Genomic DNA, 15,280 nt, shown 5'->3' with positions numbered 1-15,280 from the left:
ACAACAATAATAGGCCTAATATTAATATTAGGGGCAATTAGCCTACATCTTATTTGATGGGGGGTGGGGGGGTTAGGGACCTGGATAATGGATAGGGGGGCGCTGGAACAACAAAGGTTGAGAACCACTGAGAGAGAATCTCCCCTTCTTTCTGTGAATATTATGTTCTGCTAATGTTTAATGAACAAACTCAATAACTATAGGCCTACATATCTTTCTTTTCGATATGGCATTTCTTAATTTGCCCTGTGCAGCAAACTAAATCACTGGGAACAATAAATAAAATCTATAAAAAAATATAAAGACAAAGAGACTATTGACTGCCTCTCAAATTCCCTTACTAAACTGCTCTCTCACACACACACACACGTGCACACACACACACACACACACACACACACACACACACACACACACACACACACACACACACACACACACACACACACACACACTAGATAAAACGGACAGCACCTGTATTGAAGAAGCGGATGGTACCGGCATCAATCACCGCTGCTCCTCGAGCTGACCGACTGTTCATTTATTTCTGTTAGTTAGTTAGTGAGCAGAGAGATTAGACAGTTAACACTCACTGACCATCTGACTGTCTGCAAAACATCTGTAAGTCTACAAACTATGTTCAATATACAATACAACATGAAATATGCTAACGAAATATAGGCTTTCATTATCAATTATTATTATTATTATTAGTAGTAGTATTATTATAAGGCCTATCAGTATTAGTAGTATCATCTAAGCTACTATATTCTGAAATGGCATTGTTAAAAAGTTCTTTATAGTTGCGTTACACTACATTTTTTGTAATCCAAATTAATGATTTGACATAAAATCACAAATGACCCATCTGCCTCGGTCAGGAGGATATGTGCTATTTATTTATTTAGGTTATGTGACAAATAGCAGAAGTGCACATTGCTTTGGACCATCGCTATTTTAGCGTGCCATAGAACAAATATAATTAAGACGATATGATTGGACAATTTTTTGCAAGCGGATCAAATCCCACACCGAACTTCATCTCATGGACGCGGTGAACTTCGCTCCAATCAGAGCAGCGAGCTGTTCTCTTATTGGTCTGCATGCAGCGTTGGGATCCTAACTCACTTTGTGACCTCCTTCACTCCCTCCCAACCTCCCTTACCGGCCTGCGCCATGTCATTAATCTCTGTCAATCAATACTTCGATCAGGTTTATCACTAAGCGCATAAATGCAAAACCATACAGTCCGTGGGAAAACAAAGTTTAGCTGTAAGGAACTCCTGTTTCCAGAAACTGATAACTTACTGTATTTTACCATAGACTGTTACACATATTCCACATCAGGCCATCAACTGTCTGATTGTCATGTGTGTACAGATACACGAGAGCTATATACGCGCACATACATGCGTCAGATGCACTAGCCTATATAAAATACGTCGCCTACAACTTCTCAAAACTAAATTAGACGTGACCATTTTAAACTGAGAGATAGGCGGATGGTGTGAGACAGTGTGTTTTCCCCGGGCGCGTTTTCATCCCAGTGGGGATGACCATTAAGAAAACTCTGCTCGTACCCGCCCCACATTTTAAATACATAGAGGCGCGCACCCATCTCTCTGACACGCGGCTCAGCCTGCTCTTAGTGGAAGCGCTGTTGGACCAGAGATGAGATATAGCCCCGGAGAGCTCCCATCCACATGAATGCATAAAGCGCTACAGTACGACGCCGCGAAGACGCTCGGTTCTGCACCTTCCTCAGAACATCAGAACTTATCCGCACCACACTGGACTGATTGGAGAATTTTAATCAATGGATTGGCAATCAAACGGTTTGGTAATTTTACCAGGAGGGCTTAGGGGGTAAGAGAGAGCGCGCCTCCCCGAGTGAGCGCGAGAGAAGGAGCGTGAGGGACAGACAGACAGTGGGGAGAGGGTGGGGAGGGTGGGACAGGGGAACATATATCTTTCCAGCTATGGAGCTCACCATGGAGAACCTTCACAGCGTCTCCTCGCACTCCCAGGCGGGAGACCTCATGAGCTCTCCGCACGCGCGGCCGTCGCCGTCCCCCAGCTCCGCTTCCCGGAATCTGGTCTCACACGCTCCCGGCGCGCGGACAGCCATGGTCTCCGGCATGGCCTCGCTCCTTGAGAGCTCCGGTGGGGACTACCGGACGGACCCGTCCACGCTGTCCGGACACCTGCACCCGTCCATCAGCATGTGCGAGACCGGGATGAGCCTTAGTAACACATACACCACGCTGACCCCTCTGCAGCATCTACCTCCGATATCCACCGTCTCGGATAAGTTTTCCCACCCGCACACTCACCACCATGCTGTCGCCCATCAACGACTCTCCGCCGGGAACGTCAGCGGCAGCTTCACGCTGATGCGGGACGACCACCGGGGGCTCGCCTCCATGGGCAATCTGTACAGTCACTACCCCAAAGAGATGTCCGTGTCCGGTATGGGCCACGGCTCGCTCTCCCCGCTGTCCAGCGGTCTGGGTTCTTTGCACAACTCCCAGCAGCCGCTGTCAGCCTACGGTCCAAGCGCACACCTCTCCACCGACGCCAAGATGCTCTCTCCGGTGTCAGGGTTTGAGTCCCACGCCTCCATGCTGTCCCGAAGTGACCAAGAGCACCTGGCCAGGAGTTTAGGGGGTCACGGCCACGGTATGATCTCCAACCTCAATGGCATGCACCACCACCCGCACAGTCACCTCCACTCCCAGGCGAACGGCGCGGTAATGCTGGGGGGCCGTGAGAGGCACGGCCACGGAGCCGGGCAGGGAGTAGCAGGGTCAGGCATGCAGGCAGAGGAAATCAACACAAAGGAAGTGGCTCAGCGGATAACGGCCGAGTTAAAACGGTACTCCATCCCGCAGGCCATATTCGCCCAGAGGATCTTGAGCCGATCGCAGGGAACCCTGTCAGACCTGCTACGGAACCCCAAACCCTGGAGTAAGCTCAAGTCAGGCCGGGAGACCTTCAGGAGGATGTGGAAGTGGCTGCAGGAGCCCGAGTTTCAACGGATGTCTGCTCTACGGCTGGCCGGTAAGATACTGTGTTTTCAGTATTATTATTTTACATTTTACAAAACTGATCCGACTGAAGTAGCCTAACAGCCCGGTCACCTTACACCGTTATTTTCCCAAATAAGTAACAGACACACTAAACTTGCGCAGACTTAAAAGATTCAGCACCACGGACAGTTCATCCGGCTAAAACAAAGCGTGCAGAGGCACAACGTCTTCACCACTAAAAAGAACTCTCCTAACCCTTAAACACATAGGCTATAGATTATTATTATTATTATTTTTTAAAGAGTAAAGTCTAATTGTAGTGAATTTAGAGCTCTGTAAAACAAAGATGTTAATGATCGTTTTGGGCGTGCACATTGGCGTTTACGCGGGCTGTTGTAGACTAAATTTGCAGGTCTATATTTTTGATCGGCACATAGCAAATCGCCATTGATTCACAATAAACCTCGAAATAGTTGCCCTCCCCCGACGCCTTTTTCATCTCCCTCCCTCTCTCTGTGTCCGACTGTAACACACAGCGGTAGCCTACTGCATGGGCCCACTAGTTGCTCGGGAGAAGCGTGGTGACCCCAGGCTGCTTGATCAATATGCCAGTTCCCACTCTCCCTTTTAAAATGTTGCGCACGGATCAATATTCGTATCGGAGCTGAAAGACGCAATAACCACACGGTCTCTATCCGGCTTTTCATTTGGTACTATGCGCTGTAGTAAAAGCTCTAAATTTAGAACATAGACAGGTATGATCGCTGGTGTGATGCAAGACAGACGCTTCTTCCCCTAGTGCTAACAGTGCACACAGATAACTGTAAAAACACTGATTATACTTTGCCTTCACTCAGGACACCATTCAAATAAACAGATGTAAATAAAAAAAAAACTTTAAAAACAGGACTTACACTTTTGAAAGTCTACCTCTAATGCTGCCCCTATGATCCCTAGATCTATTTCAAGGCAACCATAAGCTTAAACTGTTCTGATGAAATATTGATTGCTACTGGGAAGGAGATTGCTAACAGGGACCAGTATAGTTAAGAACATATACAGCATAAAGAGTTTTTGATACTGAAAAACACAAAGGGAATGGGAATTCACTGTTGGTTTCAATAAGTCAGAAGAATAGATATCCAGTAGCCCTAAAATATATCACAGTTCTACCTTTGACATCCTTCTTGACCAGATGGATATTGCAATGCATCACAGTCAATGCAACAACATTAGATTTAGCAGAATCACTACAGTGTCTTTACATGAGAGATCAAAAGTATTGACTCTGCTAGTTTTTATGTTTTACTTTAAGACACCGAATCAACCATTTACTTGAATAGATAGATAGATAGATAGATAGATAGATAGATAGATAAATATATATATATATATATATATATATATATATATATATATATAGATAGATAGATAGATAGATAGATAGATAGATAGATAGATATAGATAGATAGATAGATAGATAGATAGATAGATAGATAGATAGATAGATAGATAGATAGATAAAATAAATATATATATATATATATATATATATATATATATATATATATAGACAGACAGACAGATGAGGATTAGTAGCTGAGGCTGTGAGTGTCATTAATAGTGTAGCTCTGTCCTTTCTGTGTTTGCCTGGCTTTGCACATAGGAGATCAATAAGGCTGTTTCCCCTTCCCAACCCCCTTCTTTCCCAGCTTGGTGCTCTCCCTCTGTTTTTCTTTCGCTTTCTCTCTTTCTCTTTCTCTCCCTCCCTCTCTGCAGCATATGACAATAATATAATCTTTAACCTGGCAACAGGCAGGCAGGTTGTTTGAGGCGATTGCGATTGCTCCCCGCCCCACCCCCCACCCCCCACCAAAACAAAATAAAAAAAATAAGGATGAATGAGAGCTGTTTCATAAAGTCAAACAATGCACACAGCCATTTTCGACTCTCCCTGCTCTCTTACCAGACCCATGTTTTTTAATGCCCATTAAACTTGCTTGCGGCATGAAAGATTAACATCAGTCTGCTGTTTCTCATATTTTCTGAAGAATCAGAAATGGACTAAATTGGGACGTACAAAACTTTATTCAGACAGGCTTAAGTGCAAAAGCGAGAAAAGCAAAACTGACTGAAAAAGAAGCGGGAGATGCCATTGATTGAGTGAGGGCAGGCAGGTTTGGGCTTTGTGTGAACAGCCAGATAGAGGCAGGGTAGTGAAAGGATCAATACAGACCTTAATAATTGATAAGTATAAGGGATACAGAGAGGAGAGGGGAAGAAAGAGAGAGTCGGAGAGCGGTGGTGTTAGAGCTTGTAACAGCATCTTCTATGTAAGCAAAGCCAAATCTGTGGTTAACAGCTGAAGACCACACACCTAAACACCACGGCAGAGAGTGAGTAAGTGGTTTTGAAGAACACATGTTTATGTCCCAAAACATCATGTGAAATATCAACAACAAAAATCTGACACCAACAAGGATGGTGTAGACTATCAGTGCTGAAACACCCCCCATTTATGAAGCAGGCAAAGAAGCCTCTCTGTAACAAAAGAACTACGCTATTTGTAGTGAAATCAGGGCAGGAAGGCTGGCATTTGAACACAAACATGAAAAGATCAGAGCTTAAGAGCATCTAGAGCATCTTACAGTAGGCAAAGAGCATTAGAGCATCCAGTTGCCTATTGAGTCGTAGTAATGGGTGCTTTCTGCTCATGTCAGCGAATCCTCAAAGCAATCCAAGGTTGTGATGTCATTTGATTTTAAAGGTTGCAATGCTTTATGGGGTTTGTAATGCGCCTTTATGGAGGCATGCAAGCAGTTCACCCAGCATGTGTGAGTGCAAGTGCTTCAACATGCACGTGTGTGTGTGTGTGTGTGTGTGTGTGTGTGTGTGTGTGTGTGTGTGTGTGTGTGTGACTGGGTTATAGAGTGTGTCTGCACTATACATTGTTCAGGCTTATCTGACTCACTCTGAATCGGTATTGATTTCCTCTCTTCTGCTCTCTTCGGCTCTCTCTGTCTCTCTCTCTCTCTCTCTCTCCCTCCCTTCCTCCTTGCCTTCCTCCTTTCTCCCCCTTCTTTCTCTTCTGGCTCTGTACCAGCATCAGCAAAGCAGATCCTTTGCCTTCTACCCTTATTTCATTTCTGCTCTCTGGTCATCTCTCTCTGTAACAGACAGAGCTCACTTTGGCACACTGGAGTGAAATATTTATATAATACACTCTGTATGAATGAGAGTAAATGTACCCAGCCTTAGGAAGGTGTTACAATAAAGCACAGTATAGAAAAGCTGTATATAACTTCATGCAAATTGTAAAACAGCTGCAAGCAAAAATATTTGAAATGACCTTTCATGACATACAACTGATGAAATTGGCTATTTGTGGCAGTTATGACCACAAAGCCATCAACCATATCTCATTATTTTAACCTCACCAAACTGCATGCAGGGCTGCAACATGAAGTTAAAAAATGAATGTCTGTAATGAGGCTAGGTGGTAGAAATACAATATATGATTACATCCCTCAACTTTGCCTATTGAGTAGCCTATAAATTGCCTTAACTTCTCATGATAAATATTAACATAGAAATATTAACACGTAAACAGGTAGGCAGAGAATAATGTTTTTAGTTTGAGGCATCTGTTAATTCGAGTTCTTAATTTGAAACACAGTCTTAGCTTTGGTAAACCTTCATTAATTGCCTCATGTCAGTTTGGAAAAGGCCTCCTGATCTCACACAGCAGCAGACTGGCGTTAAAGGTGCCGATTTGTCTGATTATTCAAGATTAAATTACAACTTTTTAACTTTAATTTAATTATCCCCAAGGAGAAATTTATCACACCGAAACCTGTTGCAAGAGAGAGTGTGTGTGTGTGTGTGTGTGTTTATAATTGCTTATATATCTGAGCAGAGAATCATTTTAGCGACACCTGATTTCTAGTTATATAATTTCCCAGTTAGCCAATTTAATTTTATTAAAATGTGCGGCAGGAGAAACCGACACAGACTTTCTATTAGTTTATTCTCTCTAGCACAATGGGTATTTCTTTTGAAAACGTAGACTGATATTTTAAACGTTTTATCGTTTAATTAAAAAAAAAAAAATTCTACAACTTCACACACTATTAATTATCCTTCAAACAACATATCGGTAAAGCAGGCCGCACGTTTCTTAGTATTTAGGCAAAACACTGTTCCTCATCAAATTAAAAGCTGGAATGATGAAACATATTCTGATTATTTAAATAAATAAACCAAATTCCGGGCAAATAAAACATTTAAAAAGGCCTTGATTGAGGCTTCAATAAAACACCTCGTCCAAAAACAAAAACGCCGAATTTAAACCATCGTCGCTAATAGAAAATGTAATATTTTATAACAGCCTTATAGGCGAATTGTTTCTAGGCGCTTCTGAAAAATTGTCCTAAACGCTGTCTCTACATTTCTCTTAACCTTTCCCTCAGTGGCTCGTTTTTAGTTCCGTTTGCACTGACAACTCGTGTTATTCTCTTTAGCAGCAAATGTTAGAAAATAGAAGCCTGCGCTCATGGATTCAATTGGCCAATTCATTCTGAGTTGTTTTTGGAGTGAATGAACAACATTTGGTTAGGTGGGGAAAAGGAGAGGAATAAAAACACGGTTTATAGACTACAAGCCAATATCTGATAGGCTGTAAAGCTGCCGATCACTCGTCTCAACAGGACAATACAGGCTTTCCATTGACAAATAAACGAAAGCTTTCAAATAATCCGATCCTAATCAATTGAGAAGATTCTTCAGGACGGTTTGGTTTCACCGCTGCTGAGTGTTAATGCGGGTGGGGGGTTGATGGCGTTTTCCTTTCCCAGCAATGAAAAGGCCTATAATATGATCAATATAATCAATAACCGTACATCTGAGAGGTGTGACAGAGAGTGATTGACGCCAAACTGTTTCTCGCCTGCAGTAGTCCGCCCAGGTCGGGAGAGGGCCCGCCTCACCGGACACAAAGCCCGATCTCATCCGTCCGTCCAGGCGTCGACTAGCAGCAGCACGGTGCGGTTAGTTCACCGTCTGCCCCCCCACCCCCCCCACATCTGCACACACACACACACACACACACACACACACACACACACACACACACACACACACACACACACACAAGCACGTTTGTTAAGTTAAGAAACATAATGCACTCCTGCAACTATAAAGTAATAGATTTTTTATTTATATTGGTATTAGGCAGTCTGCCTTTTGAGGATAGGCCTATATCAGTCATATCAAACCTGCTTTTTCATTTCACAATTCACCCCATCACAGATTATAGACTGATAGATCCACTGTGATAGCTTGAGGACCGCTGCCATCTGAGAATCTCAAGTTACTGCACATTCACCATTTCAAAACACACCAGACAGAGTGTCTTCAGACCAAATCCTATTGTTAACTGGAGCCTGAAGTCAGCGTCATTTAGCCTTTCTCATTCTCATTCAATTGTATAGTAAACACAATAGATTACAAGTGTTACACTTGTAATCTATTGTGTTTACTATAAATAATGACTAATGGGAATTTTTAGTCCTCCTCTTGTCTCAAACATGTTGTTTTTTTCTGATCGTTACTGCACTTGGATGTTTGAGCTTCACTGTGCAGGATGATGTTATGTGCAGAGTTGAAAACTTTCCTCTTTCATCTGCTGAAGGAGGACAGTATGTGTTTACCTGAGCCAATCGTGGGTCAATATGCAAATATACAAGTTGGATGTGGAAACTTGAAGCCTCCAGTCCACCCTAAAGTTAGATGGACTATTCAATAAAGGAGGAGACAAAATGTGTGTGGTATAATATTTTGAAATGAAAAATACTTGCATATTCATAGATTTGGGATATTTCTATGAAGGAGAGGATGTCATTTCAAGAGTTTTTATTTTGTGTGAAAAAAAACAACCCACTATGTCTTTTAATACTTCTTAAAAAACGCCTGGAAGGAGATTTTTTTTAAGAAATTGATTGAATATGAAAGATTGTTGTCCAATCAAACAATTTTTGTCAGCCAGCTCGCTCATAGCAGCAGCTTTCTACCGAGCTATCACATGTACTGTAATATAACAGACAAGAGTCAACCATCATCCATAAGTGCACAGTCTTACAGACAGTGGAAGGCAGAGTAAAAAACAGCAGACACTTAAGATAAAGCAGAGCGGCTCTTAAAGGAGGCACGAGTACAACTTAACATGCTGCACATCCTGTGATTTAATCTTTGGATCAGCAAGAGGTTGACATTAAGCTAAGTACCTTTAGCATCATTGACACCAGGACATATGGAAGAGACGACACAAGCACGTGCCACTTGAGACTGCTGCTTGTCTCTTCAGAAAAGCCCATTTAGTAACGAGGCAACGAAAGATAGCCTACAACGCTGTGGTTCTCGTCTCAAGAGAGCTCGGTCTAATGAGCAGCTCCTTCTTTACCTTCCCTGTGGTCCTATTCATTGCTGTGAGAGGGGATGTTCAGGGGTCTCATTTGAAATGGATCGATGGATTATTTGAAATATGTATTGAACAGGCCCAGGCCTTGTGCTATCTCCTTGGTTCCACTTGGTTGCTCCTGCAGGCCTCAGAGCTGCGGTTGCATTTGAGCTGATGGAGGAGAACCAGAGTGGTGTTGGCATTGTAAAATAGCCAGTAGGCCTAGCACAAGTTGTTCGAAAACAAGCATTACATATTAAATTATCACTATATTAGCACTAGCATTCAGTCATTACATTAGGGAGTATTGAGTTTGGTTTGAGACAGCACTTAGAGAGCCGCGAGGAGATTCTGGCATGGCTGGGCCTGAACCAATTGAATAAACGTTCCATGAAATGGTTCTGAAGTGCGGATCAATCAATATGGGGGCTATCAATCTGAGGGCAAATTAAAACAATTGAGAAAAACAACAAGAGGGAAACAGTTGAAGAAGTCCAGAAGGTATCTGTGCAGGCTCTAATGCAGGGACAAACGTATAACCTATAAACTCTGCTGAGGAAAACATCTTAATTATGCTGTGCTTGCAGTATCAAAGCATGAACAATGGCAATGGCAACACATGCACGCTCACACACCGGCATGCATACACATGTGCACATTCATATTGATCTCCCCCCTCACAGTCAAATCGGTTTACCGCTGTTGTCTAAACCTGCTGTAAAGTCATCAATCATTTGCATATAGGCTACACCACCTCCACACTGCAGCCAGCCTTTACTCCCCCCAACCTCTCCCTCCTTCACTCCCCTCACCCTTTTCTTTTTGTCCTTCCTTTCTCTCCCACACATGTGCACAAACACTCCAAGACTGGGACTGGGAATATAATTCTTCACGTTTTTTGTTTCTTTTACGCACGCCAGCAGACCGCATCTCATGCACGCGTGCACACTTTTTGTAAAAAAAAATAATTGGTGACGTATTATGAGAGACATTCCTTTGTCATCCTCCAGAGCCAGAGCTCTCATGCTGGATGACTGTCGATCTTTCCCGCCACATGTCCTTTGTTCTTCCACAGATAAACAATTTCTTCTCCGTCTGTCTGTCACAAAGCGCGCTCCCGGGCTATACTCCCCAATGTGAGGCCGCACACACACACACACACACACACACACACACACACACACACACACACACACACACACACACACACACACACACACACACACCTCGTTCTCGCGGATCGATGGGGATCGATCGGGTGGGGAAGGGAGCCCTGATTACTGGACCACGTGTTCAGGAGAAAACCGCGGAAAATCGATCATTGCAGCTTTTTAGGGCAGCAGAACAGAACAGACTCCCTTCAGTCTCCACAGCTATAGAGCCGAGCCTACTGATGGTGCATCCAGGCACTGCACACCACTTCTTTGTCAGCATTTTACATCATCACTCTCCTCCAGTTTCAACAAGGCACACAGACCCACAGTGTAAACTATTTATCCACCATAACCTCTTTTTTTTTAAGAGAACTGTAGGCTATCATTAGACAAGCAGAATAAAATGAAACCTATTTTTGCCCACATGTCATTAACAAAAACTCACCTTCTCTACATTTGGCCAAACTTTAAAGGACCTTACTGGTGTTTTTGCATGTTAGCCCATCATCCACAAACTCAGTGTAATCCTACAACCCACTTTACATTACTGATGACCATGTTCCAAGCCTTCTGTAAGATTTTAGATTGATTTCCTATCCTCTAGGCGGCCACATGGTTTCACTTCATTTCACTGCACTTTGAAAATCAACTTGTAGAGATTTGAAACTTGCTTGAAATAGGGAATCCATGCCGATGAACAATTAGGTTTATTAATGTTTTTTTTTTTTTCATGTTCTACTGCAGATGTTAGCAGTAGAAACTATCCATTGTGTAGCATTCAAGGACAGTTCGACATCTTGGTCCTCATCTGCTGCAAAGTATGATTTTCATCCACAAAGTATTTAATAAATATAAACAAGTAGCAGATACTTGTTCGTCATTTCTTCTGTACAACAAGTGAGTCTCAAATCTCAGAGTGTTCTTCAACACACACACACACACACACACACACACACACACACACACACACACACACACACACACACACACACACACGCACACACACACACACACACACACACACAGAAGAGTTTTCTACTACCTGTTTAAAATATGGACTTTGATAAGAACATTGAGATTACGGTTAGCTGTGAAGCAAGTTTTAGATCTCCTCAAGTTGATTGTCATACCACAATGAATGCTAAAAGGAAAAGGCTGCCTGGAAGGTAAGAAATCAATCTAAAAACTTTTAGTGTACTTTGGCAAATAGCAATAAGATATACAATATTCTAAAGGCTGAAACTTGCATAAGCAACTGTTAGCTAATGGCCACTAAAAAATCCCAAGGGTGATCTGGTACTCCGCTTGGAACGCACTGATTTAGACGAGACTGAACGTCTTTTGAAAGTCGAATCTGAAACTCCGAGAGACGTTTTAATTTGGTGTTTTTCCCTCACCAGTGTCGACTCACTGACTCGTTGCTCTTCTTTCTGCCTTTCCATTCTCTCTTTTTTTAGCCTGCATTCCCTCCTGTTACCCTCCCCTTTTGTTCATTTGAACTCCAAATGTGTTCCTTTTTACCTGTATGATATACAGTCATGATGTATATTTACATTTTAACAGTGAGTTAAACACTTTAAACTGAAAAATTACAACTCATACACACAAAAACATGCATGCATTCAAACACCTGCACTGGTCCATTTTGTTAACCTTTTGCTTTTACCATCTGTTTTGCCCGTCAGCCATTTTAATTGTCAATCTTAAATTCTTTAGCATTTCCCTTTATGCCATAATTAGGTGTCTAATTAGGCCTCCCACCCTTATCTTATAGCCATATGTTGCATTATTTGTTAGTGCCCACTCAATGTTGGGTTTGGGTATTGTTTTGTAAGGATCCTAGAATATAAATAAAAATAAAACTCCTTCCTTTTGTTCTGTCCTCCCTCTTCCTTTCCTCTGTCCCTTCCCTTCCTCTCTCCAGCATGTAAACGTAAGGAGGAGGACCGAGGACGGGACCGCAACCAGGTGCCAAAGAAGCAGCGACTGGTCTTCACCGACCTGCAGCGTCGCACTTTGGTAGCCATCTTCAGAGAGAACCGCCGCCCCTCCAAGGAGATGCAGATCACCATCTCCCAGCAGCTGGGCCTCGAGCTCTCCACCGTCTCCAACTTCTTTATGAACTCACGCCGCCGCTGTACGGACCGCTGGGACACAGAGGAGCACAATCACGGGGTGCATGGCCACGTGCACACTCCTCATGGAAACAGCAACAACAACAACAACTCACCGATCCAACCTGGTACCTCCTGTGCAGCCACTTTCTCTAAGGCCTAAAGACGTTGGCAGGACGGCTGGTTGAACAGATGCGCGGAGGATGGAGGGGGGGATGTTTTTCACTAAAGCACTCCTGCAGAGCTACAGGGTGTTTAGCTTCAGACCACTCATCTGATTCATCTGCTCAGAGTGCTGATGACTTGTGCAGATGAATCAGATCTTCTCAATGCTCCATGTGTTTTCTTTCAATCTGAATGTTACTCTTAGGGGTTAACACGCATTTCAAATTGTGGTTCTTCAAAACCAAAGATCCAGTAGCTTTAAGAGAGGTGCCCTGAAACAACCACACAGTGGCTCTGAGTAAATCCAACTGAAAACCAAAGGAAATCCATCTCCACTAAACCGCACTGTGGGTCTGTGTTGAAGCCTTGAAAGGGGGGAGGTTTTGCTTTAGGATCCTCTGCTGATTGTCAGGATGTAAACACACCAAAGAATCACTCATGACAGGGAACAGATAGCTTTAAGACAGGAAAACCTCGAGCAGCTGCACGTTGGCCTTCCCAAATCAGCCAGAAATCAGAGAGTGGATGCGTCTGCTGGGCCGTGATCGACCACTCCTCATTTCAGTAACAGACACTGAGGCTGATTGAGAGGTACGCTTGTGTGTCAAGTGTCTGTTAGATGCTCTCGGCAGGTCCTTTGACCCGCTATCCACATACCACTTTCGCGGCTCTGCGTCACTGCAGGCGTGTGTGTGTACGCGTGCGTAATGTTCACATGCTTCGGGTTGCTTCTGGGGGTGTAATTCCTCTGCAGTGATTCGGCCTGCTCCACGTCAGAGTAACAGTGCCACCTGCTGTCCATTTAAACCACATCTAAACAAGTTCGAGCATGTAGGTGCACCTCATGTCTCCAGCAGGCCTACCTCAACACAGCGTAGCCTGCATTGTAGATTTCTATTAGGATAAATATACCAATACTCCATATAAGCAGGAGTGTAGCCCTGCAAACACCAAACAAACTGAGACACAATGATTGAAGACATGATTACCCACAATACCCTTTGATACACATTTGAATGTTTGTTTCTTAAGACTCGTTGTACGGCAACACGGCCATAGACCGTGTAGCCACTTGAGAGGTTATTTTCAGGTTAAAAAAAAAGGAGAACAATCAAACAGGGATGACACTCCCCACATTTAAAAAGTGTCATGCCCGAATGTAGGGAGTGAGGGAGGGGGGGTCTGCTCTGTTCTAGTGGCCAAACGCGGAGGTCAAATGTCACAATATAGGATCCTGAGTGCCAATGATGTTTGCCTCTTTATGATAATCAGAGAACAGGTGCAGCCCGCTCCGTCGCCATGCGCCCCGCTGTGTCTGGCCTGTGTCATTACAACCGTCAAACTGCGAGCACTACACGGGCACGTTGCCTATTCCATACCTCAGAAAAACATTGATGTGATCGACATGAAAATGACTGTAAATAATATTTAATTTCATCTCTCTTTTTCTCTCTCTCTTTGTCTCTCTGTCTCTCTCTGTCTTATCTATTCTCTATTTATCTACTCTCTTGCTACTCCCCCTGTTGTGTCTTTCTTTCATTTCTCCCTCCTTAACTATTGATGCGGGTAATAATAGTACCATAGACACATGGTTTCTCTCTCGTGACTACTGTGCTATGTTGTGCTGAAACTTTATGTAAAGAAGCACCTTGTCGACAAAATGTAAAAACTTAAAGATAGGAAAAAAAAAAGAAGATAAATGAACATAGACTGATCCTATGCACAGACGAGGAAGGAATACCACAAATGAGGAACTGTGCATATTTGTGAATACCTGTGTGATGGAAGGACCTCTTCCTTGATCTCTGAACTTTGAGCCCTTTGAACTGAACTGTCACTGCATTCCTCTGCTGATGGTGTTTTTGGTGACCACGAGAACCACCTCATTTCTTTGTGTCTTTTTTAAATTTTTTTTTGTGTGGGCAAAGCCACTTGTTGTGTAGCATCTTCTAGCGGGAGATAATCATATTAGAGAGGAGACGCAGACAGGTGGAAGAAGGGTGCAGCAGGAGCATCAGAGGCCCATCATCAGACTGGAGGGAAACATTTAATTGACGTTCCTTCATAGTTTGGGTTCTGCTTGTGCACTATAACAGATTCCCTGTTGGAGGTGTCATTTAAGACGTCTTCTAGAGTCCAGAAGGGAACAAAACTGTAGCTTTTTAGTGCAGGTATTTGAAGCTCAGACCCAAAGCAAAGAGTTAGTGATGGAAACAGTTGTGTGTGTGTGTGTGTGTGTGTGTGTGTGTGTGTGTGTGTATATGGCTACCTCACAGAATAGAGTGGACTGTGACACAGCCATCAACCATCAATACCAAAGATACTTCAAGCCTGCCGTGTTCACACCGGACCTGGGATGTGCA

At 43.4% G+C, this 15,280-nt stretch overlaps 1 protein-coding gene across 1 annotated transcript; it reads left to right on the top strand.

The window, feature by feature from the left end:
- Nucleotides 1–1,979: 1,979 nt before the first annotated feature.
- On the top strand, nucleotides 1,980–12,915 carry onecut3b (one cut homeobox 3b). The gene is made up of 2 exons (XM_028593081.1): nucleotides 1,980–3,060; nucleotides 12,563–12,915. Exons 1-2 carry the CDS (start codon nucleotides 1,980–1,982, stop codon nucleotides 12,913–12,915), a joined length of 1,434 nt encoding a protein of 477 aa, XP_028448882.1.
- Nucleotides 12,916–15,280: the final 2,365 nt, after the last annotated feature.

Source organism: Perca flavescens, chromosome 12 (genome assembly GCF_004354835.1).
Source record: "Perca flavescens isolate YP-PL-M2 chromosome 12, PFLA_1.0, whole genome shotgun sequence".
In the NCBI taxonomy this organism is placed as follows: domain Eukaryota; kingdom Metazoa; phylum Chordata; class Actinopteri; order Perciformes; family Percidae; genus Perca; species Perca flavescens.
Note: the sequence above shows the minus strand (reverse complement) of the source record. Positions and strands in the feature narration are given on the sequence as shown.

What these genes read in the sequence shown, in the direction of transcription:
- onecut3b (XM_028593081.1), top strand. Translation starts at nt 1,980, where the DNA reads ATGGAGCTCACCATGGAGAACCTTCACAGCGTCTCCTCGCACTCCCAG. An exon ending in GTCTGCTCTACGGCTGGCCG is followed by an intron (nt 3,061 to 12,562) that starts GTAAGATACTGT and finishes TCCTCTCTCCAG; the next exon opens with CATGTAAACGTAAGGAGGAG.